Below are 26,493 nucleotides of genomic sequence, written 5' to 3'. Positions count from 1 at the left end.
ATAGGAATGCGCTCATATGCTTGCTTTGTGCAAATGTGTGTTAATATTATTATTGCAACAATCTAAAAGAATGACAAATACTGTCTATAATAACCTCCAGAAAAGGTACTGCATCTATGTTGTAAACTTTCCAGTATGGTCTGCCTCTGATGGAGAAAAGGAGAGCTATCTGGAAGTTGTGTTTCAAGCAGTGTCCAGTAACTCGTTATTATCGCACTAACTTTGACAATCCTAGTAATAATATACTGTAATCCGAGCCACCTTTTGCAATGCGAGTGCTACCTTTGTTAGTCAAAGTTTTGTGGCGATGCTTCCAAAACTGCTTATAATCAGGAAATTGATAAGCTGCAAAATGCTTAAAAATCTTCATAAGGGAATTGTGCTCTGGAGTCACTCTGTCAGAATAAATTATGTCAAGCGAAGATCTGCCAGGCCAATCAAATCACTTGGGCGGGCTTTATGCGGTAATGGACGGATACTAAGTAACAGGGACGTAGACATCTGAGCACCGTTGGGTTGATTTATTCACAACAAAACGGCTGCCGTGTTTCATGTTTATTGTAAAAGATACTGACAGTGAACAGTTAAGAACAATTAATGCATTTGTTGTGAGGATTTAGGCATACATTACATATTTTATTGCTCTGATTGGTGGTAGGGCCATACAGTTGTTGGCAGTTTTTGTATCAGTTGAGACATCAAGAAATCAAGATGGTGTGTTACCAGACTCAAATTCTGGCTACTCCCGGCTATACCTTTCCGTAAGTCTTAATAAATCATTAACTTAGTTGCTAAACAATTAATTAAAAAAGAAGGGTTTTCATTAATCAAAACAATTAGTTTTAATACATGAACTGTGAGCGACTGTGCTGAAAGGAAATGAGAGCAGAAGATCTGCTTCATCAGTTTGCATACTCCGATCTAATCCACAGAGTAAAAAATGACCTTCCTTTGACCACCTTCATAATTACCAGATCTCACAGAGTCTAAATCTCCTTACCTCCAGTGGAGTAATTATCAGTGTGACTCACTGAAAAGGCAATTGAGACGGTGGTTTATGGACTCCCCTAGTGGAACGTGAGGCGGAGCAGTAATGGGGAGCTTGTTTGTCCCCTCTCACATCCCTCATTAAAGAATGACAGCTGTGTTTAGGCGAGAGCAGTTCCCGAAAATACGGGGTGGGTCACATTGGACGACGTCATCAGCTCCTGACGGGCTCCTCCGTGGCTTCTGATTAGCTTTTAATTTACACCTCACCCTAAACGAAGCTAAAGATGTTCAGTCGGTGCAGCAGCCGTTGGGTGAAAGCCTTTTTTCTGCTCTTAGATGAACGTTGTATTCAAGCTGAATGGAAGCGGTGACATATACACTAACTCCAACTACATCAGAATCAATAACTACGTCTTTCAGAAAAGCAGTGTGCTTCCATATAAATATCTTACTGATCTGACACAAAAGGTACTACCAAGTTTATTCATCTCTCTGAATTCAATACATTCCTTTCAATGTTGGTGAACTGTGCTTTCGTTTCTGATGCCCAGAAATCTTGAATTCCTCCGACATGAGATGATCGTCTCCGCCTTCTTCTGGCCGTACTTTGTGTAACGTTGAGCGTGTGCACTTTGATGGGATGAAAGAAAGTCAAAGTCCTTTTGTGTGGATGTGATTACCGTGACACATGCAGTCACTCTTAATGCTGGCCTTGACTGGGGCTTTTTCTAAGGATGATAACATGATGAGCACCTATGAAACAGTCAAGAACGATGTTTTCATATTTTATTCAACTCAACGAATGGTCAGCAGAAATTGGCATGACATGAAACAGGTATGGAAAATGTACTTACAGTATGTGCTGTGCACCTATCATTTATATCAAAATGCTGCAAAATATATAATATGCTAAAAATGCATACGTAATATTGAACAGTCCTTTCTTCTTCAGCTTCACAGCAATCTTCGTTCATGTTTCGTTGTACAAACACCTTGGCAAAACTAGATCCACACAAATATTTGCAGCTTGATGGTACATATCTGCAGCTGATCTTTTACAAAACCAGGCTTTTCAATTGTTTAAATGACTTTTTAATTTTCTTTATTGGTGTTTGAGCTGCACAGGTTTTGCTCGACATGCAACCACAGGTTTGTCGTGCTGCTACATTTAGTTTTAATAAACTTTTTACGGACTTTGCACAGCACAATGGTCTGTTCCGAGCGGGATGTTGCAAAAACCTACGACTACCTTTTAATTTGTCTAAAAACTGTTTAGATTACTTTCCTTGAAGGCGTTTCATCACTCATCCAAGTAGCTTATTCAGCTCTAAATGACTTGTGGTGAGTTTAGGTTTTTATTTGTTGGGAGCATGCAGATTATCACGGGTGGTTAGGTATCCTGATGAAACGTTTGCAGACTCAAAGTGTGAATGGGGTGAAACTTTTTCGGGCAACATTGTTCTTCTCAAAAGAGTGTCCCTTGTTCTCCAGGTGTAGGTGGATTGTCCTGAACTGAACAACTGGCTCTGGCATAATTGCAGATGAGTTGTTAACAGACTCTAGCCGTGTGAGTTTCAGGTGAGCACCCTCTACAGATGATCCTAATAAAAACCTAAACTCCAGTCATGCAGAACTGAGGAAGTCCCTTGGATGAGTGGTGAAACATCTTCCAGAAAACTATCCGCTGCCTTAGTTTATCTTTGTTTTTAGATACACCATGACCTGGATAACTGAGAATCTTCACGGACATATCTTTATTTGGCATAACTGCTTGTTACGATCTCAAGAAACTGCCGACAACTCAAAGGAAACGTCACTACAGCGTTTTAGACATTTACAACCAGCCCTAACTACGGTCATGCATATTCTTTAAAATTCGCCTTTACGTGCTGGACGTTGACTACATCTGTACACAAACAAACACACACACACAAATAATCTATAAGGTGGAGGATAGTTGTAAACGCAGGTGTTGTGCATCAGGAGGAAAACAAGGAGTCGAGCTTCGAATCCACCCCGGAGAGAAAAGTGTACTGTAATGGGGGCTTGGCAGGGACTACTGAGATAGCGCTGGTAATGAGAGCGAGCAGGCAAGGCCCCCTCCTCTCCACCCTCCCCACCCCACTCCTCAACCACACAGGAAACAAAAATAGCATTTTGTCTGACGAATGAGCCGGCTTTGACCTAGCCTTTCGACCTCTGACAATCAGTCTCGCTCCGTCCTCCGGTACTTCAGACGCCGGGGCCGGGACAGTCAAAGATAACGGTTGATTTCTATTGTGACACTATAGGGTGAAAAAACAAAACAAAAGAAAATCTGAAAGTGCGATGGCAGACTGCTTCTCAGAGCACTGAGGTCGGAGGCTTTCTCGGTGCTGGTGGTTCAGAGTTGTTAAATGGAGCACAAAAAAACGCCACAGTTCAGCTTGCATCTGATCATTTAGCTGCATGAGCTGGCTAGTTCCTCATTATCAACATTAACATAGGCAAGTTGTGACAACAGTGAAAGCGAGACCCTCGCTCTTCCACCCCTCGGGCACGATGACTAAGTGGGAGCGCTGCTTGCTTCACAGCAGACAAGGACTAGTGAATATGAAACACAACAAAGAGACAGTGGGAGATATAATGAGCACTATAGGATCCTGGCACCCTTTTGCCCTCGCTCCATCATAAGTGAAGCTCCCACTCTCATCCTCGGCCCTGCGTCTACTGGAGGAAGGAGCACAAACAATTAGCTGAGACAAGCCATTTGGATTATGTGCTCAACCAAAGCAATCAGACAGCTGTGGTTAAAAGAATGAGCTTCAAAATGCCAGTTGCCCAGTTAGAGGGGAAGGGAGGGTCAGTGGTCCTGACAGTCTTAACAAGATGACAGAATTTATAAAGCACTGCTGTTAAAGAATATAGTTACCTGCAGTGTAGCCCTTATAATAAGGCCACATGGGGCTTCTTCCATATTCCCTCTGTATTTGTTTTCTTTTGCCTCATATTCTTTTGTTGTGCCTCTTGTTCCTCGGCGTAATGGTCGGCGCTGGAGGAAATTCTCCAATCGTCTTTGATCTTCCCCTGGTTTCGATAATTTTTTGACAGAAATCTCATTTTACCCCCCTTTTGTTTTCTCCGTCTTTGTTCCCGCTTTATTCCATCTTTAAGTAGGGCTCAACATTTTGTCGCTGTGAAGTTGCAAAGGAAAAGAGCCGGTCCTGTCAGAGGCTCGGCACTCGCTCGACAACTTGCCCCAACATTTCAAGTGAGAATTGGACTCTTGCCGTTTGCACAGATGATATATAATTCATGGTGGGGGTGTGAGAGAGGTGTCAATGTGTCAGGAGGTAGAAGAAACGTAAAAGTGCACTGTTTACTGGCCGAGAGATGCCGACTCGGTTTGGCTGCTGCAGAGTGCGGAAAGAGGAGGACGAGCTGATCTCCATCAAATGTTCATCTGTGCCGGTCCTGGACTCGTAGTGACCACACTAATCAAAGACTTGTCTGCTCCTGATGTTTTATTCATCTTTTATGAGACAAGCATGCTTAAATTATTTAAGTGCATTGATTCGGTGTGTGTACAAGCTTGTCTACGCCGTGTTCACAATCGCGGGGCTGCATTATCAATAGATGTTCACAAGCACTCTTTTGAACCGGCGTTTGTTATTCAGCCCTTTGTGTTTTGAGTCATTTTGAAAGTAAGCTGTGAACGTGAGCTCCACTTATTTCCCTGTAGATATTTAGCTGTAGTGAGGAGGCTTTCAGCATAAATGCATCACCTGCAAAGAACTGATGAGACATGTCAAAATTTGGTTTATAATTAGGGAATTTCAGTGTTGGTGGACATTTTTATTTTGGATAAATCATAGAGAGAATAACATTTGTCTTGTTAAATTAGCTTAGGAGAAAGAAGTAGTTCCCTTTTCACTATTAATCCATAACGTTCCTGTAATGAATAAACTTGTTTTTCACCCAGCAAAATGCATTTTTTTTTATTGAGTTTTTATACAGTAAGCTTTACTCTTGCTTTATATTCTTTTTTTTTTTTTTTTTTTTTTTTTTTCATTACTGGTCGAATTATTAAGGAAAATCAATATTCTTCATCCTGTAGCGGACTCCATTGTGTCTGCTTATCCACGTCCACATCAGGTTCGTCCCCTCCTGTCCTGTAGCATATTCTAAACCACAAAAATCACACCACAGTGTCATCTGTTGACTTCATCCTTTTATTTTTATTTTTTTTATATATATATAAATCGCTGTAATACCACAGAGTCAAAGGAACAATATGTTCTGTAGGAAGTTTATTTTTTTTCTGTTGTGTTTGAGAAAAAGAAAATACTGTCAAGAACTTTGTGAATGCACACAGGTTTTAGAAAAATCTATCATATCTGTATGGAAACTCGGTCTGTCCTTTCTTCTATTAAAGGAGGTGTGAAGGTCAGCTCAGATCTTGTTTTTTAAGTCCAATTCTCCACATATAGTATTACGCTTTATACCTTTAGTAGATATTATTTGCTGTCTGTGTTGTGACATTCAAACGCAAAGGGTGTTTGTGGTTCCGTTCTGTATTCAGACATCTTTGAGTTAACTTCCATAGAAAATAACCTATGATGGGGAGCAGCTTTGCAGCGTTCACACCAACATGTTTCCACATATATTTTATATTACGTTTCACATTGTGGTTACTGTGGCTACTGCCTCAGCTTTAAACGATTTTTTAAACAGCATAAAATTTTATAAGCATTTAAATGTGGAAATTAGGTTCTAATAGCATGCCATTATTGGATCCAATTAGTTAATGGGTTTATTTCTGAGCTGTTCCAGCGAAGATTGATGTCTCTTTCTTATGAGATTTCAAGCCATTAAACCAAAGATTCTGTCAGTCTCCAAGTGACAATGACGACTTTTGGATCCAGAGAGAGCCATTATATCAGTCAGGCTTGATAGCTTTGTCCTCCAACTAGCTAAATTAAATTCACTGACTCTATCATGCAGGCTAAAAACCCTGGAGGACCTCGTTGTGACTCCATGCAATTTACATCTGTCTCTCACTATTCGCCCTATGCATCCCACACCTCCATGTGTATATGCATTTCTCTCTGAGGTGTTGGAATACTTTCAGATAATGAGGGCTTCCTGTTTATGTGCTAAAACAAGTCGCGCCTCAAAGCTCACCTGTGTCTGTCTTGTGACCTGACCACTGTCCTTTCAATCGACAGCTACCTCATCACTGAACTCCCAGCTCCAGCACCTGCAGCAGCTCCAACAGATGCAGCAGCACCACCAGCAGCAACAGCAGCAACAGCAACATCAGCAGCAACACCACCACCACCACCACCAACAGACCCACGCTCAGAACCAGCTGTCATCCCACCATCACATGACCCCGCCCAGCCAGCAGCAGACCTCTGTCCCGTCTCCAGGCTCTGCCTGCTCCTCCGCCTCTGGGCAGCCGCAGCAGTCCCCACCGCACCGGCCCAACCAGTCGCCAGCCCGCAGCCTGCCCTCACCTGTCACCCCGCCCATGCCTTTGCCGGTGAGTCCATAGACTAAGACGTATTATATGCAGCGCTTGTCCATCCTCTTACCTCTCAGATAAGGCCACAATGTTCATATATAAACTTTCTTTGTACAAATGTGTTTTTGCAGTTTACATTATGTAATGTGGGATGGTCACTTTGGTCTACATATTCACTTGATAATAGTCTCAATATTCCTTGCTATACTCATGTTAAGCTGCCAGAGATAACCAGCCACCTCTGACCCATTCATGTATTTTCTAATATATCTGAATGGCCTACATCACAAGAATTGTAAAGATCTCAGGTTATTGGCCTTGATGTAAAGGAATCTAGATATGTAAACCTTTTAAAAAACCTTGTGAGTTGAAGTGTGCGTTTGATTAGTGTCACTGTTGACAGTGTGAGTTGGGCAGGTCAGTCTTGAGAATATGCAGCGCGCACAGCGTCTGATTCTTTGTCACCACTCGATCTTTATCAAGTGGCCGTGCTTGAATGGAAGCCGGCAGCTCTTCTGTCTACATGGAGCTATTAGAATATGCATCTGGTTGTTAAAGCCCTGACGCACTTGAGCATATCCAACCTCAAAGCCATGATTCTCATCCTCTTGCTGCACATTCAGGAGGGATTCTGAGGTTATCTATCCTCAGACTCCCCAGTTGTAATCAGTCCCTTAATCTTTGCTGCTCTTCCTACTCAACCTCCTTTTTAGTCAATTTGTCCGTCCATCTATCTCTGCCCTTCTGTCCGTCTGCCTGTCACTGTGTGACGATAATAACCTATTTTATATCCCTGTGGTTTCATTTCTGGTGGAGACTGGCCAGGGTCGCCTTTCTGTCCCTGGTCACATTCATCAGCGTCAGACCCTTATTGGGTTGTGGTGCAAGCTTCTTTATGGCCAGGATGAGTTGGGCTATTTGTTTCCCCTTGCAGCCCTCTCCGGCCCTGTCACGGCCTAGTGAGACTCAGCAGGAAAAACAGCCTTTGGATTTAATGGGCTCCAAAGGCTAGCCGCTACATCGCTCCAAACACATTGTCCAGTGTGTCTGTGGATACAAGAGCTACTACTGACCAACATACAGATTCATGCATTAAGCTAAGGTCAGATACTCTACAGTCACTCTCTCTACTTATTAGTCTTTGATTTGCTAGGAAGCTACCACTTGTTTAGTTTCCAAGAATCTATCAATGTCTTCCTCTGATACACAACAACAACAACAACAACAACAGAAGCTCACTGCACTGGTAAGACTGAGACCACGTGAGCTCTATATAGATTGTCTTCTAAAAGAAGCAGTGTGGCTGATTATGATGACTGAGGACAGACCTCCTTGGAGGGGGTCCAGAGGGGCCACATCAGGTGTCATTAAGATATTGCCTCATCAAATAGGATTAAGGAGGAGCGCGCGAGTGTGTGCACATGTGTGTGGGAGAACCAGAATAGCCGTAAAAGGTTTAGTTTGTCTGGGTCAGTGCTGGGGTTGTCAAAGAGCGAGGGGCTCGCTCAAGGACAGGCCTCGGCCTCAGCACCCTCTCAAGGCTGCAATAGGATTTAAACAGCAGCTCTGCCTCCCTCCGCTGCTGGGGTCAGTGATTTGATTTCATGTCCCCAAATCGCAGAGCAGGTTCATTCACTGAAGTTTTTTAATTCGAAGAAACTCACCGAGCAGAGCCTTCGTCCCAAACACATGAACATGTCACCCTGATCTACCTTTGTGTGTTTTAATTGAAGGCAGAAGGGCGTTTGTGGTGTTTCCATGTTTTACCCAGAGGAACCGGTCTGTTAAAGTAAAGTGGAGTCATAATTACCATAATACAATGAGTATTACACAGATAACACCCCTATTTCCTGCTGTCATTATTCAGACAAGTAGAACCACTCAGCCATTCTACTATTTGCTGAAAATACGATGCAGAGCGGCAGAGACACAAACACTCATTATGTTCCAATTAACGTCCCATTGTAATTCTTCTCTCATGAGAGGTGTGTGATATTCTTTGGAAACTCATAATGAGGAAATCCTGAGCATTCATTACCTCCCTAGTGTCTTTTGTTTTTAATTTGCGAGACAGAATTCATTAATTGGCTCATTAATATCCTTATTAGAAAATGAATCGCACCACAACAGACTATGTCCCCCTGAGTCAACGCTCTAAACTTAGATTACTGCAGATCATTTGGTTAAATGGGAAAAGAATTTACCTTTCTGCGCCTCCCACACTCTCTCAGCTCTCCGGCGTGCAGAGTACAGTTGGATGCGGCCTGAAACAGCCACCGCAGTGATGACAAATAGACGGGGGGAGATTATGAAATTTGCTTAAGTGCGTTAATGTGCTGATTGCGGGAGCCCGCTGGATTTTGCTGGAAGTTGATTGATTAGAGCTACGGGTTTTCTCCACGCCCCAAGAGCTCAGGGATTTGACGGGGTAAAAGGCGCGCCAAGTCTGTTACACCGGAATTGATCTTAATTAGATCTGAAAGACCTGCCACAGCAGAATGGTCGCGGCGATTAAAATGAAAAACAGGAGAAATTACTGATCAAATTAATCATAATGTCGGGCTACAGCTGTAGGTCTGGTGTAATTTGCCACTCCAGTGAGTTACATCAGCCCAGGCAGGGAGAGGAGAGGCAGTACATACTGATCCGTGGCAGTGGGAAGCTTAGGCCAGCCTATCAAATCTCCTATTCCAGTTCTTGTGCCCGGGCCCTCCTGACCCTGCTGCGCCATCCAGTGGAGCCCCAGCTTCCTTCCATCTCTGTAACTCTGGTCTAATTAGTTGCTTTTTATTGCCCTTTTTTCTTCTGCATTATGTCTTTCTTCATCCAGAAACTGTATCGTCTACAGCGCTGCTGTTCTTGTCATGGCTGTCTTGTCACCAGCATGTTGTGTGTTCACTAATAGCCTCTGACCTTGGTCCAGTGTCTTGCTGGCTGGTTTTTCTGGGGGCCTGGCGGAGGTGGAGGCGTCCTGTCTTCCCCCTCCGTCAGACTCCTGCCATCTGTCTCTCTCCCCTTCGCAGTCGCCTCCTTGATCGCTGTCAGAGCCCCACACTGGGCCTGTCCACTCTCCATCCGCACACTCATAGGGGTAATTACAGCCTAGGGGCCTGCCTCCTATCCCCGTGCTCCACAATTTACCACCAAAGCGTCCGCAGACATCTCTCTTCTTCCCCACTGCACCCCGACATCACAGGACTGCAGGGCCTCAACCCACAAGTGCTGCAATTACCTGAGTCTCTCCTCAATCCTTCCTCTCTCTCTCTCTCTCTTTCCCCCACTCTCTATTCTCACTCCCCCCCCCCCCCCCCATACTCTCCTCCCTACCCCTTGGCTCTCTCACTATTCCCTGGCAATCAGCCTTCATTAGAAGCCTCTGGTGAAAACCCATCGTCACCAAGGTCAGCTGCTGCCAACCACAACGGCCTTTCAGATGCCTGGCTGTCTGCACTCTCCATCTTTCCTCACCTCCTTGCCATCCTCCCTCCCCCCCACTCCACCATCCTCCTCAAATCTCGGGCCCATGTCTGCAGCTTTTGTCTCCAGCTGAGGCCCCTTCAGACACTCATGTCACTGTTTTCTGCTGCAGTGCACTTTTACTTATGTCAACCGCTGTTAAAATCACCACTGTCCAATTTGCTCCAAATGTCTCTTTTTTTTTCTTTTTTTTTTTTTTTTATGGGCGGTGGGTGTTTCTCCCGTTATATTAACATGTGGATGAAATGAGCCTTGAACATCGATTAATTGATTTTCCAGATCAGCTCCATGTTCATTCAATTTAGCGAAACGGGCCGCTGTCATTCTGCGGGATATTAAATCAAAATTAAAATGACATGCTCAAATGTAGACCCAATGGCTCATACTGTGGCTTGTCAATGAAACCGGCAAGTTAAGAGTCCATTATGTGTCTTATGCTTCAGTATTCAACAGAGGAGTCTGCGGGGTATGACATTTTTTTAAGTGTATGTTCCTGCTTAAATTCTTGTGTGAAGCTAAAAATGGTGGAAAATGTAATTCAGTAATTACATGAGTAAATATGGAAAAAAGTGACCTCATTACGACCAAAAATCTAATCTACAGTGCTGGGAAAGCAGCATTGTTGTGTTTTAATCTTATAAATCTTTAGTAATTTGAATAAACCTGATCTTTGAAGCATTATCCAGGCTAACACCTTTTTTTTAAAATCTCTAATAAAAACTTTTAATACGTGTTCTGTGGTGGCAGGCGGTGTGTTTAAACGGCTGCTGGTGGCGGTGCGGTTTAGAGCATGAGCGGGCCCTCGGCTCTCCAGCAGCTCAGCCTGGCCTCTTATTAATGCACAGGAGATCCGGCTCTTAAGAAGGCAGAAAATTGCCTTACATAACAAGCGCTCCACAATTTAGAAATACAAATGTGCACTGTTGACTGAAGCAGAAAATAAGACTGTTGCCCATCAACAGCAGCACATTTCATATGAATAATTATAAAGCATGGGAGCTAGATGAGGAAAACAACCTGACCATGACAGCTCTACTACTTTTATTTACTTCAAATGAGGGATTAGGCAGGGAGAAAATCTACAGACTTAAGGAGCAACGATGAGCCTTGAATTTCTAAATAAGGAGAAACTTAAATTCATCATTTTTCAGAAGGATCACTGGAAAAAACTGCGAAGGCACTTTCACTTTTAAAATTGAACCTCCATTGCACTCACTTTTTGGCTTTCTGGATTTGTTGGGTTTCAGACCTCACCAAGTTGATATTTCCATCGCTTTCTAAGCTCTGCAATTCTTCCAAACTTGGCCCCATCACTCTCGAGGTGGGCAGAGGGCTTCCAGCTCAGACACCCAGCAGAAAGGCAGCGCTCCCTGATCAGCCCACATGCACACTGGGGGCAACACGCATTAGACGCCCACAGGGGAGCCCTCAGATGGAGCACCAAGCTAGGGCTCACCTAACAGTGGATAAGGAATAGGGTTTCTTTAATTATGAGGCAGGGCTGTGACATTGAGTTCCCCCCTTTCTCCTCCAGCAGCCTCCCAGACACCGTCTAAGTGCTCCGCTCCGCTGAGGAGGCCAGTCCCCCCGCGGGGCGCGATTCCACTGCCTGTAATTTTTGATGCCCATTAGTGACCGCAAACAGAGCACCGGGCTAACACAAGGAATACAGCTGCACAGCACTGCCATGCTGTAAAAAGACCCTTTTAATGCAATGTTATTGCATTATGCCCTCCTCATAGACCAAGTCAAAAGTCCCATTTGTGGTCCCTGCAGAATATTATCAGAAATTCTTCTCCACAGAGTTTTCAGTCGCCGTTAGCAGAGGCGGGTTTGCTACGTATTCTGCAATGTATAGTGTGGATTGAAATTCCTCTAAACTATCCTCTGAACCCAATGAGGAGTCTTTTGCATCTTTATTTTTTACTGATGGGTGATTTCGTGTTCTTTTTCATTATCAGTGGGTAATGTGTAATTGATAGGTTTTTGTAAATAAACTCAGTCGAAAGCGAGGAGAGTGCATTTCCTCGAGTCAACTCCTCAAACGGGGGGAGCACTGATGTCAAAACTGAAGCAATCAATACGAATACGGCTGCACGTTTCATCAGTTCATCTCGCCACTTATGCTGATTTAGCTTGTGCCAACAACAGTGTATATTTTTGGGAGAAGGAGAGAGAGAGACAGTGAAGCAGACAGACACAGGATGAGAGGAGGGAGGGTGGTGGATTTATCGATCAAGGGTGACCACATCTTAGCCACAGAGCCCCTCTCTCGTGATTAATCTTAGGGCTTAGAGTTGGCCAATGACACATGACAGGCCTCCTCCTCAAACTCCTCCATTTCTCTTCATTACTGGCCGTATTTTTGGACACCACAGTGGAGAGTAATCATTTACCTTTATTGTGTTTATAAAGCTGCAGCATGGATGACCCTTCCTATATTGAATTGAGGACATCAAAAGATCACTGGACATTGATTAGGAGGATATTAAAGTCATTCAAATGCTATATTTATATGTCAAACAACAGCAGAGTGAAAAGAGATGCCATTTCCACCGAAACGAAAAGGAATGGGCTGAAATAAAACTCGTAGAATCAAGAAAGATGTTTTATTACGTATTGAATATTTGAGGTAAGAGCCTTTGTTAATACACCAGAAGTAATCGTCTTCATCTTTTCTCCGTAGTCTCCTGACTCTAATTATTTAATTTTTCATTTTCTTACGGCCGCTAAAACCAAAGCCAGGTATCTGCTTTAAAATCGTAGCTGGACCTGCAGGAGATTTACTGCAACACTGGTTGCTGCTGTGATTTCCAACCCAGTAGAAGTATGGTACAGAAATAACTGCACCAAATATGTCACATCAGGAGCTGAAATGGTCAGCACTTTCCTGTAGATACTTAATCACCAAGTAGTTTCAAATTTAATACATCTGGAAACAGCTAAATATTATAGATCATTCCTCAGGAAGAGAAATAGCGTGAGAGGATTGTAGTATAACTTATATTTTTACTCGCGGAGTGTCCCCTAACCAGAGGAAATATACCGCTGCTGTGATTGATGACAAAGAACCCACTCTGAACCGCCGCGCCTCACAATTATCAACAAATGGGCTGGAGCAGATTTTATGTAATGATTAGAGCCGCGGTTAATTTCACATGAAGGTAATGAGTGGGGAGATTGACGGCCACTGTCCGACACTCCATCATCCCTTTATAGTTAGTTTAAACGGTTTCACGACTCTTTTCCTCCTTCATTTGCATTTCGCCTCATTAGATATGGCCATTTCTGAGGCTGGCCGCGATATCCATTTCCTGGCGTTAATGCATTTTATTTGATCAGCCAAACCTCCTCTGTTAACTAGCTGTCATTCTGGCGTTTCATATGACATCACTCCATTAGCACCCACCGTGCCACCTCGGCCGCCTCCCCGTCCACACCCGCTGCCATCACCATCCCTCCGCTGCCTTAAGCAATTACAATGTCCCACTGTCACCGGATGCAGCGTTATTGTATTTTGCCGGGTGTTATCTGCCCCAGTTGTTCTATCCGTCTTTCACTTCCCAATATTTTTCCTCTAGAACGGCTCTTTTTGGGGTTTATTTTTCACAACGACTGGAGCTGAGGCCCAGTGGTGAGCAATAGTCTGCGCTCCGAGGGCTCAGAGTGCACGACCACAGTGCGAGGCCTCGCCAACCAAGGGACCAGAGGTGTTTTGGAGGGCCTAATGGCATTTTGATGTTCATAAGCGCGGCAGATGTGAGGACGGGGAGACAGGGGAGGTGGGGGGGGGGAGAGGCCTTTTTTCAAGGAGGTGGAGGGGGAGAGTCAGCGGAGGACTGTCAGAGGAAGACTAGCAGAGTCCTGACAGACAGAGAACGTGTTTTCTCATGTCACAGCTGATTACATTCACTCCGGAGTGGGAAAAGAGCAGGGAGGAGATGTGGGGTTGAGATGGACGAGGGAAACTTCCATGTTGTTCCAGATAAAAAGCATTCTTCTCTTGGAGAAACAATAGTGATATCGACTGTTAATTTACCCTGTTGGGTTCACTTTGACGCAGTTTAGCCTGAATGGTGACGAGTAAAACTTTGGCACAGCGATCATATGACTTCTACCTGTAGTTTCCTTCACTTTTTTCGCCCCCACAGGGGGTTACATATAACTGCTTTCAATTAAAATCATTACTGGTCACTAATTTCATAAATCATTCTCTGTGGTCTTTCAGTTTCCCTCTTAGATTAGATAAATGTTAAATTGCGTTCTTGAATTATAGACGAGCAGAAAATACGTTTTACACACCGCTGAAACCTAACCCAACTCTGCCCCCTCCTTCTAGCGTCTGCACACTTGTCCATTTATCTTTGCTCTTTTTTTGTTCATTGCGCGACTGGGAAAAAGGAAAAAGGAAAAAAAAAAAAGCAATTAAGTTTAAAACGGCCACATGAAAAGAGCAAAACCAAGAATAAACTCGAGTTAGTTTGTGTCAGACAATTTTAGTTTCCAGGGGTCTCTCCACGGTTTGCGGGGACACTATTTTTCCCTCTATTCCTGAGATTACACGGGTTGCTGCACCAGGTGACCCTCATGGTCAAACAGGCGACGGAGAGCCCGGCGGAGTTTATATTCCCTCCTCCTCATACCGTACGGAGAAAAGATGCATTTTTAACAATTTGCAGTCTTTTTTTTTTTTTCTGCCAGAGAGTTTTATTTTGTGTCTGCTGATCCCCGTGTTACCCTGTATATTTGGCTAAATCAAACTGGGATAGGAGCGAGCGATAGCAGTTACACTGAGTCAGAGGTGACGGAGTGATGTCACATGACATAATGGAGGAGTTAAAGTTGGCCGCTTCAAAACATGGGAATGTAAAAAGAAACTTCTCAATTTCTTGGCTTGGATTTTACTTTAAAGTCTCAAACTTTTTTAATAAACACACTGACTTTAGTGCATTTTAGCATTTGTGTTGTCTCCACAGTCATCCAGCTAACCAGAGTGGTCTAAGGCGCCAAAGATCTTCTTGACTCCCCGTCTCCACGGCGAATGAAAAAGAATGAAATACAGTAGTTAACATGCAGGCTCTACAAACTGGAAGATCACTGTTTATCTCCTCCAACACATGCAATCAGCACAAATGCTAGGCCAGGTCTGTCATTTTGTGCCTCCCGCCGAGGTGTTGAGAGGAGTCACCGTGGCGGAAAATCACCTGTTTAGGTGTTGAACACAGCCTCGCCTCTCCTTATTCCTGGCTCTCCTTCCAACTGCTATCCATATTACCCAGTGCCAGAGATGCAGCGGTAAAGCCCTGTCTCTTTTCACCTAGATTTACCTGAATAACATAGCATCTGAAAGGGCTATCATCGAACGAAACCCGATGATAATATTTCAAATAAATCTGAAAGCTTCACCAACAACCTATCACTCACGCAATGACACCAGGCGCAGCAGATTTTCAGGGAGACTCCGGGTGTGCTCGTCTGAGCAGATCACATTATTTGTGTGTTGATCTGTAGCCTCTGTTTAACTGACCATGTTGGTTGTTCTGCGCCAATCACAATCCCAACGCTGCGTTTAAGGACCCTTAAAGTCGATATTTTAGATTCAAAGCCTCTCTCGCCAAAACTACTAGAAGCTAGAGCAGCCTTTATTTCTTCTTTAAAGAGAGGAGGGGAATTATGTGCTGAGTTTCAGTTACTGGCTGATATCACTACCCAGATCAATCAATCAACCCACAGTGGTCGTTTTTCAGGGTTATAGTTTATCAGTGTTGTTGTTGAAGATGATGTGCATTACAAAGTTGCATTTAAATAGAAAAAAACACGTTTTGTTGTATGAAAAGTTCATAGTGAGGCAGAGTTGTCCAGATCTAGAGTACGTATCATGGCATACTATTATTGATTACTTTTTAATAACACATCTTTACCACCAAAACCAGTGAGAGCTACATATTAATTGGAGGAGGAAGAAAAAAAATCATTTTTTTAGACAAGGAGTGACAATACTTTATAATTTCTAAATACTATTCCGTCACATTAAAGTTTATTTAACATGCCATAAGTGCATTATTGGCTATTGTGCTTGTGATTATCTAAACCAAGCCATTTGTACATCCATCAGTGTATATGTGTGCAGCTGTGACCTAGTGGTTTGAGAAGCTGGCCTGGGTCTGGAAGGAAGAAATGTTTGAGGGTGGAGTTAACGAGCAGCGCTCTCCTCTCGGCATCCACCGCTGAAGTGCAGTTGTGCAAGGCACTAATCCCCCAGCTCACTGCCTCGTCTGTGTGTGTGTACGAATAGATTGAATGCAGAGGGAATAAAATAGATTGGTTCAATATCAGTAAATATGACAAATGTATGGCTTATAAAATCATCTAATGGATGTTCCATTATAGTGCTTTAAATGAGACCCTTCCAGCCTGCTTCAAGCCTTCTACAGAGCTAACACAGATAGACAGACAAACAACCATCCAGTCAATGTAAGAATTAGATTAAACTAACATGCTTGTGTCTTTGGATTGTCAGAGGAAGCCGGAGCACCTGCAGAATAACCCATGCATGCACAGGGAGAACATGCTAACTCCTCGCAGAAAGGCCCTTGGCAGATTAGACTATGTAATGTCGCTTTACGTTAGTGTTAAGATGATATTTTGGACAATAATAGTTTGGTAAAGCAGATGCATCTTTGGACAAAATGCAACCATAAACTAAACTGCAGTACCATTTAGAAGAGTAAATGTATTACTAAAAATGACAATTTTGTCCCCTGATGCCGGATGTTCTTTAATCTTACAACAATGTAAAGACAAAGATTATTTCAAACTGGCTGTTTTCCTGTTGGTATTAAAGTCTTAAATGCTCTGATACTTTTGCGGGTATAAAACACAGTCACTTACAGTCTTGTGGTTTTTCAGCGGTTTTCCGAAGGACAGCCGCTGGACACATAAAAGACAATCTTGCGATTATCGAGGAAAAACTGGATGACTTTCAGACGAGTGCAGGCAATATCAATCACGGCCAATTTGAGGCCACCAACATGAAATATGATTTCATAAGACAAATGCAGTGTCATTCTTAATGTGCTTAACCTTTACTGTCAATGAAAAAGTATTGATCGCTCGGTGGCATTTTTTCATCATTTGATTTCAGAAAGTGTAATAATATATGGTGGTGGGGTAACATAAAAGATGAATGGCAACCGAACGATCTGGGACGGAAAAAAAAGGTGAATTCTCCGCAGTGCACTGAGAAAAGTTTATGTTTCAGGGGAAGAATTCTGCTGTTATTTCAAGTCTTGTGTTTAAACTTTTAATTCCTCTTTTGAATATGTAGCTGACCAGCATCAGCAGCAGGGAGCAGGCGGCCGTCTTCTTAGCAGTGTTTCTATTATTTCTCTATTCTGTTGAGTAATTGGGAGGTCTCCTATCTCTTCTTGGTCTTTGATCTACTTACTCAACCTAATAAGACTTTGCTCTGCTGCACTACAACCAAATCAGCAGTGCATTTTCAGCCCCCTAATAAGTGGTTAGCTTGATTTATATGGCTAATCTGAGCGATGTGGCGGGGCTCTACAACCTCTCCCTGATGCAAGGAGCCTCTTTTCACAACCACAGGCCAGACCAGATGAGTCCATTACAGCGAGGGTAAGGACGGTCATTTAAACCCTCCTCTTTTTCAACACTATCCGTGTGTTAGAGCCCTCTGACGCAGGAGGGTTTCTGAGTCGAACCGTATTGAAGCGGTTGACGATACAGTGATGCATTGCCACACTGCCTGGCTCTATTGTGAGAGCGGGAAGCTGTTGGGCCATTGCGGCTGGTGGAAAGACTGGACTGGGCCTGTGGGGAGCCCCGGGGGCCGGAGAAAGCACTTAGAGTTGTAAAATGGCCACTTATTCACAGCCTACCTCCAGTTTTCACTGTTCCTCCCTACCCTTGAGCCTCCCACTGGGTCTAAGAGCACAAACCTCTGGGAGCTGCATGATGGACTGCATGGCCCTCGCCGCTTGGACTATACGGACCTCACTGATGTTAGCCCATTCTGGCAACAAAAAGCAATTCTTTAGGAATTTGCGTTATAAACATCTGCACCGGCGACATAAACAGATGGAGTTATTTTTTTTTGTTTTTGACAAATTATGTCTTTCGTCCGCTCCAGCTGAATCCTCTGGCCAGCCAGGCGGCGGTAGCAGCAGCAGCAGCCATGGGATCCATCGCCGGCTCTCAGGTGTTTGGAAACACCCTGTCAAACCTGCAAGGGGCCACCGGGCAGCTGGTCACCAACGCACAAGGACAGGTGAGTGCACCAGACACCGATGTGCCGATTGATCCCTCATACATACAGCTAAACAAATACTACAGAGACAAAACAGTTTCTTTGGTAACCAGGCTGTGAAAAGATCTATGAACGTGCAGCCCCAAGTAAACCATTTCTATCGTATTTCTGATCTTTCCACATAGATTTCTAGTGGTGGCTCTCTGTGTCGAGGCTGTTTGCTCCCCACCATATATTAAGCATTTTGGGAATAAACAAAGCCTTGCTTTCTCTTATCCGCATGCGCTTGTCGCAGTAAAACGCTGACCTTGTCATATTTACAGGGTGGCTGCAGAATTGTTCCATCAGTAGCCAGAGGCTTGAACGATGATGCTTGTCATTGCGGGGCCCTATCTAATGAATCATCTTATCTCAGGTGCACACAGCACATATTAAAGGGAGACCATATGGACAATGTGCCCTTTCGTGCCACTTTGTGTTATTTACCTTAACCCCTGTCTCATCTCCTCTGGAGCAGAGGGGACGTTTCCTTATTTTTAAATTTGATCCAGTGGCATTACGTTTCAGAGCCACCAGTTCGACCCGATGCTTCATCGTGTATAGAAACGTGCGCGATGTCTTGATGTTAAACGCTGCTAATGAGACAGTATGGACTTCCCTGGCTCACAAGGTGCCTGCAGCGGTGGGAACAGATCACTGTGGATATGGACTTGACGGGATGCTCTGTGCTTTTGTAGTGTCGTGGTGGCTGACACTCCCTGACATAATCAGGTCACAGAGACGGTCAAAGCCCTGGGCTACAGCCTTTGCTCCCCACCTCATTATTCCACGGCATTATTCAAACGGAGGGCTCTGAAACATGCACTGCCCTATCAGAAGCTCCTTCCCCTCCCTTCCCCCAAACACACAAGATATTATACAGACTAATGTAAGACTCAAACAAGGCTGGAGGCCCAAAAACACACACAAATGTTGGTTGTGTTTATTAGAGCTGCCTTGATCCATTCAGGTTAGTGTTTAATTCAAATTTAGAGAACAATCTTAACGTTGTTGTGCTAAAAAGTAACCTTTCCTTGAATTTAAAATCTAGTTAACGGTCTTCAGCTCAGTCAAAAGATCTTTTCACAAGCAAGAGCTCTGAGAACCTTGAAAAGTGTCAGTTCTGATGGACATTTAGAGTTCAGTGTGTTTTTAAACCTTAATTATATTGGCCCGAGCTTTTTTATTCTCCAAGGAGAATCAATGAGGCTCTTTTATCCTCGGTGCCTCTACAACAGTGATTAAGGCTGCGGATAAAAGCCACAATTATTAAGTCACTCTCACTCCTGAGATATTTTTTGCCTTTACAAATCTGTGGCATTTTTCTGAACATTTTCTCTTCACTGCAGTTTCTCACTTTTCCATCCTAATATGTGATTAAATCTGTATTGGGCAATGGGGACATTAAGGGCTGTTTCCTGCATTAACCGCGCGTTTTTCGAGGTGTAGACTTTCCTGAAAAGGCCGTAGATGAGTTAACCCTGGTGCCTCTGCTTTGTGCATGAAAACCATTTACTCCTCGCATTCTCAACCTTTGTTGCAGCCCAGTGGACAGATAATACTGGCACTAATGCAGAAAGTAACAAGTAAAGGATCACAGTCACTGTTAACCTGCAAAGCAAGGTGGCCTGTAAAGCTGGTGAAGCTGAACCACAACACAAGCGTGCCCTGTGTGTCGATGCAAGCCTCCAGCCCTTAGATCAACTGGAAAACGGCTGTTGACCTTGTAATTGTAAATCTACTGTAGGGCTGTGGCCATTGATTATTGTCACCGTCAATAAATCAGTTGATAAACGACAAAAGATATTAAACTTGTAATATAAAACACAGAAAAGTAGCAAATTATCTCAAAAGCACTAATCAGTTATACTGTATCTCATGTATTTCAGTAAATAAAACAAAGACTTATCAGGCGTCACGTTGTTGTGTTTCCGTAAGGGGTAAAAATTTCTGGGAAACAGGAAGTATCTAGCATCCAGCGCTCCGTTATGAGTCTGCTGTTTTAGTCTTTAATTTGCTCTGAATGCTCGCTTCTTTGGACTTGTGTGTTGACACGAGTCCAGACTTCTCAAACATTTTCCCTCCGGGGTCTCGATTCACTGCGTGAACAGCGGAGGAGAGAAAAATGGGCAGAGATATTGCCTGGCGACCATGGCTAAAGACACAGATTGGCCTGGCTGGAGAGATGAGATGACATTTCTGTGGAAACAAGAGCAGCATAATCTTAATGAGTTCTGCTGGGTTTGGAAAGAGGCGCGATTCTCACATGCCACACGGCGGACCGGAGCGGGAAGCAAACACAGGAGCCAAATAAAGGCGAAGAAACTGAAAGATAAGTGAGGAGAGGGGCTTGGCAGCGAATGAGTCCTGAAGGCTGCTTATTTATGAAATGGCTGTGAGGTGAATTTGAACCTTAAGACATCTGCATCAAATGCAGACGAGCTGTCCAGTGAGTAAACCTCATGATGGTGGATGCTCAAAGCAGCTTCCCAAATAAAAATATTTGAATATTTTGGTGACATTTGCTTAGGAACATGTGCCAGAATCATCGGAAATATGAGATTTTAACATGATTTTATACTTTGTATTTCACTCAGAATATTACATATTATGTCCATTGCATTATGTTAAATCATAATTGGAATAAATGCTTCCCATTAACTCCGTCCCCTATGACCATGAGCTGACACTGTGAGATCTCTATCCTTCCAGCCTGAGTGGAGCTTTGTGACACTGCCATGAAACATCTGCCTGAGGTATTCAGATGGAGGCGCATGGCACGGTGGGACAGGGACGAGAGCTAAGCTGTCACTTGCCTGCTCTTTTATTATGCTTATAGAACAACCACTTAGTCCAATGACGATGAATAATTGAGCGGAACAAGTTCCCTGCCACAGTGGCATGCAAAGCGGGATCAGTGGGACTCGAGAGACACGAGCGTCAGGCAGGGCAATAAAATATGCTAAGTGGCAGGAGAGCATTACAGGGAATTTGTAAAGCCGGCGCGGAGAGAGAGATAAATTATCTCTCCCCTAATGCGAAGCAACGTAAGCAAATGAGCCGTGGCAGGGATGAATTACAGATTGTCGGCCCACCTTTCTCTCACTGATCCTTCCCTATTATGTCAAAGAGACGGGGGGAGAGAGGAGGGGGAGGCGGGCCGCGTGCTGAGACACATTAGCGGTGGTGGCGACAGAGACTAGGGAGCCAGAGAAGACTGTGCCTTGCTGCTTTGGGCTGAGGTGTAGAAATATAAACATAAAGAGAAAGAGTCCAAGGCGGTGCAATTTTAGCAAAAGTAGCTCTTTGCCCAGTTGCCAAATAACAGAATTTAAAATGATGGGCGTCTCATCCATGTTGAGCTGCTCTCTGGTGTAATGAGGCTTGGTGGAGGAGCGCTGCCAGCGGGGGGGCAGGGGCGATGGCGGCTCAGGAGCTGTCCAGAACCAGTCCCCAGATGACATTAACCTTCATCATGGTGAAGAGGCGCTAAGTCCCCCCTAAAGCGCCACTCTTGGCCACACTCTGGCAGCTCTGAGAGCTAAAACGTTGCAGTGACACTCTGCCGCCCCCTTTGATCTGCCCTTCCTGATTACAGCCACAGAGGAGCGCGGAGCAGGGGATGGAGGGGGGGGTGGAGGAGGGGTGAAGTACCCCAGGGACCCTGAGAGTTGAATCAGAGACACAGGGCCCTGTCTCACTCTCTGATGCTCCTGTGTTCTCCCTCTTATTGTTTCTCTTCTTGCTCCTTCCTTCCACTTCTTTCTGTCTGCTTCTGTGTGTGTGTGAGTGAAATAGAGGGGAGGGCGGGGGGAGTGGTGGTGGTGGTGGTGGTGGTTTGGGGGGGTGGTGGTGGTCCTCTCAACTGCCTTCTCACCAGAGACACACAAAGACACTTAAGCACAAACACACTTAGACACACACGCACACATTCACAGTCATCCCGGTCTTGGCCTGGTGATGGATAATACAGTCAGTGGTGTGCACCATCACACACACAGGTATTCAGCGCTGACCTTTGCAGTGTGCTCCCAGCAGTCTGCTTTGGCTTCGCTAGCCCCAGCCTGTAAAACCACCTCAGTGACAGATGATCAGTGGCCACTTCTGCATGTTTCTCTCTCTGAATCACTCAGCTCTAAAGCAGAGTGCTCTGATTAGCCTCATAAGAAGCAGGAACGACACGCTTACGCTTTATTTCCAACCCCCGAAAGGAGAAGACTCACAGCAGCAGATATCATTACGACTGATACCTCCAGTAGTGTTTACCCTCTCTTCTCCTTCTCCGTTTTAAAACCGCCCAGCTGATTTTGTCTCCTCTCTTACCCCCTTTGTAGATAATTGGAACAATCCCACTGATGCCCAACTCTGCAGGGCACTCCAGCCAATCAGGGGGTGGCAACCCAGCACTGCAGGTACAGCCAATTACACCTCAGCTTCTGACCAACGCTCAAGGCCAGATCATCGCCACGGTGATCGGCAATCAGATCCTGCCTGTCATCAACACCCAGGGAATCACGCTGTCACCAATCAAGCCTGGACAGCAGGTAACATATACGCTCATGGTCAAACACACACACACACACACACATATGAAAGAAGATGTCTCGGCGAGCAGCTTATTACATTCTTAAGCTCCAAGAAATGAGCTGTTTTTAAAAGCGTTGAATGAGCAACACCTAGTGGAGTCAGACCGGAGCCTTGTTTATTCATGAAAGAAACGGCTAGCCATCATCTTATGCTAAACACCTTGCGTTTTTCCCGCTTCAGCTCATTTGCATCATTCCACTTGGAAAATTGTAGCTTTTGGTACAATTTTTTTTGTGTGTGTGTGTGTTTCTTGCATGTTTTCCCGTGTGCCTGTGCATGTTTGGAAGGTACTTGTCAGCCAACCTTTCAGACTCGGTCTCAGCGAGACTGCTAAACCCCTGCAGAGCCCGAACCTAAAAAAAAATAAAAAAAGGAAAACAAAACAACACTTTTCATCACTCCACTTAAAACTCAAACACTCCTGCCTCTGTTCTCCACCTCTTTCCGTTTCACTGCCTCCCTCCTCCTCCTCCTCCTCCTCCTCTCCTTCCTCACTCACACTCTCCAGCCTTATGATTTGTCCTCTCTGACCTGAACAAGAAGTATTTTGTTTTGATTTAAAGGAAGCCACATAAAACACCCAAGCTGCTTTATTTATTTATTTATTTTGCACACCTGATTTGAGTTCGCACTGTAAGCAGACATACTCGAGTGCAAACACCTTCTCCACCCAATTTGGTCGTGATCTATATGGCGCACAAGTTAGGCGGCACATGCATCGCGCGCTGACAGTGAAAATGTTATTGACTTGATAATGGGCGATGTCGGCGCAGAATTACAGGGTAAAAGTTCACACTGAAGGCCTCTACAGTGCAGGATGGGTGAACTCTCAGCAGATGGACACCAAATTGTGGCCCCCGAAACAGCGGATCATACTCTTGAATGAATTAATGCATCTGTAATAATGTTTAGGCTTTTGTCTACACTTCAAAGCCCGCATGTACACATTGTTCCACCGGCATAATTTACGGTTGTCAGAGCCTGCAGTCTAGAATATTTCCTGACAGTGTGTGCATCGCTGTTGACACCCCCCCCCCCCCCCCCCAACCATCCAAACAAACACATGCCACGGAGAAAATAATTAATAGCAAAGAAGGAGAGGAGAAGCCAGCCCAGTTTAAGGCGCAGACAGCTTTTCGCTTTTAACGGTGAAGACGTACCATCTTGATCTTGTAAAAGCAATTCAAATGTGCATAAAACATGAAAATACATCTTTTTTTTCTTTTTTTTTTGCCATCAGAGCACGAGGCTTGTGGATCATGAATTATGTTTGATATAGGGACTGCTGTGTCCACATGTTTTTATTTCAGATTCTGCCTGGCATTATTAGCCACGACGAGAGGGGAGGCTCTAATTGTCATGAGCTGCTCTCTCTCTCTCTCTTTTTTTTTTTTTTTTTCTTCAGAGAAGTGATTATAAAGCTCATAGAGACAGCAGAGTGCCTGAGCAGAACCAGCATGCAGTTCCTTTTAAACTGTCTCCTTTAACTACAGCTGTAGCTATTGAGCAGAGTATCAGCACTATATTCCTCTCTGTCAGTCTAAATACTGCAGGTGGTAATTATTCATCATGAGGTACAAGGTAAATCTCATTACATCCAGCTTCTAAGTGACTAATTTAATAGCTGCTGATTGTTTGATTAGATTCAAAATTGAGGTCCAATCACCTCTAACGACATGATGACTGTAAATTGTGATCATTATGATGACGTGGGGAGGGAATATCTTTCTGTACCGCTTGCTTGTCAATATATCAGCTCCGTGTGTTTGTGTGTCCAGCTGCCTCAGGCTCAGCAGGGTCAGACGGGCCCCGCATCGTCTCAGCCCAACCTGCTCCACATGCCCCACAGACAGAGTCCTCTCCACCAGGCCTCCTCCTCATCCTCCACCTCCTCCTCTTCCTCGGCTCTCAGCGTGGGGCAGCTGGTCAGCAGTAAGTGTCACACAGCATGCCTTCAAATACAAGGAATAAGGAACGGTATCTCCACTGACATAACGACGTAACACACGTTACATGCCACAATTACATGCCACTGTTAGAATCAGGCTGTAAGTAGTTTATCAGATTTTGCCTCCAGTTCAGTGAAATGGAGGTGAAAGAGATGTGTGGTTTTTTTTTTATTTTTTATTTTTTATTGTCGCCCTCATTTCAAGGTTTTCTGTTCAATGAGGCTTGTTCCTATTACCTTAAAGGATAAAGATTTAACAATAGTCTTTGTTATTATCAGACAATCCCATGAAGACCAACAACGTGTTCGTTTACATCTCGCAACTCTCTGACTTTCCTACCGTGTTCTTGACCCTCTGTCCCAAATCCATTCATAAATAGTGAAGTTATAAACCTTTAAAAAGCATAAAACAGCTGGGCGCTCCAGTTTTCAGGTCATCGTAATGGAGGAACGTGTCAGCCGGTGCAAAATTGTGGCTCATTGTACTGTTTTTAATAGTCGTTGGATGACAGCGGAGCTCCGTGGCACAGAGGCATGAGATATCAGAGTTTGGCTACATAAACAATACTTGTTAACAGGATCGGCTCACTGTCAGTTTTGGTCTTTACACGGGATTTGTTGACAGTAAGAAAAATGGAGATTATCACCTAATTCTGTGTAAAAACACGGGCACAGTGTTAGCTCTTGAAGAAGGAGGAATTTAAAAGTTTTCAGGAATTAAAGGACCAGCCTAGCTTAAATAATCAGGACACGCGTAGAAACCCGTAACTGAGGCAACAATGAGACGGGAGAGCTCTGAAGGAATCGGGTTAGGAACTGTTAGACACAGAGGTGGAAGATTTATGGTATTTTATACAAATCAAGATGTTGGAGAAAATGTGAAGTAGACGGATAATTTCCATGTCTTCTGGGGATGTCCCTCTATCGGCCTTTATTGGGAGGAGTTAAAGCACTGAGGACATTTTGAGGGTGGGCATTCCTTTTACTATTGAGGTATTATACTTTGGGAAAACGAGACTTACAAGTTCCAAAGACAATTTACCAGAAAATGGCTGAAGACAAAGGTAAAATGTATAGAGTTAAGAAATATATTTTTTTCCTTCTTCTTCAGATTGGAAACAGACAAATTCAATAGACTGTGGAAAACTTGGACAGATCATGGAAATCTTTGGACTGTTGGTTTGCGGGTTGTGTTCTCCTCATTTCCTATAATATATAAAAAGTAAAATTAAATATGGACAGGAATGACATGATAATATACGACCGCAGACTTCACTGTGATCTGACTTAATTGGAACATTTTTCTACTAAAGAAAAATGTTCTAATTAAATCATAATATCTCTTCCTTGAGAAGAGATATTATTTTTTTTTTTATATTTTTTTAGGTATTTGTAAGATAGCAAACAAAATTCCATTCACCTCATTTGTACTGAGGTAGTAACACATATCTCAAAATCTGAGCTACAGTAAGATAAGCAAAAAAAAAAAAAAAAGGGAAACTGAAGCTTTAACGTCGCTTGCAGGAGAATCAACTTGTCGGACTCACATTACTCCGAGTGTAGACAGCTCTGACTGATCCACGCCTCCTATTATTGTTTTAGATTTTCCCTGACTGTCATTTCTTTGGTTTATTAGTCAATCTAAAGTGGCGTGTGTTATGTGTAATGAACATAAGT

The 26,493-nt window shown here is 43.9% G+C and overlaps 1 protein-coding gene across 1 annotated transcript in view; it reads left to right on the top strand.

Moving 5' to 3' along the window:
- The window catches only part of pou6f2 (POU class 6 homeobox 2), a 73,930-nt gene that overhangs the window by 37,935 nt on the left and 9,502 nt on the right, over window positions 1-26,493 (top strand). Inside the window, exons 5-8 of the mRNA XM_084566367.1 lie at window positions 6,198-6,514; window positions 18,126-18,263; window positions 22,616-22,825; window positions 24,647-24,800. Coding sequence (XP_084422493.1) covers window positions 6,198-6,514; window positions 18,126-18,263; window positions 22,616-22,825; window positions 24,647-24,800 — 819 coding nt within the window. The remainder of the gene's footprint in view (window positions 1-6,197; window positions 6,515-18,125; window positions 18,264-22,615; window positions 22,826-24,646; window positions 24,801-26,493) is intronic.

This window comes from Chelon labrosus, assembly GCF_963514085.1.
Source record: "Chelon labrosus genome assembly, chromosome: 18".
In the NCBI taxonomy this organism is placed as follows: Eukaryota; Metazoa; Chordata; class Actinopteri; order Mugiliformes; family Mugilidae; genus Chelon; species Chelon labrosus.
This window is presented reverse-complemented; position numbering and strand designations above follow the sequence as displayed.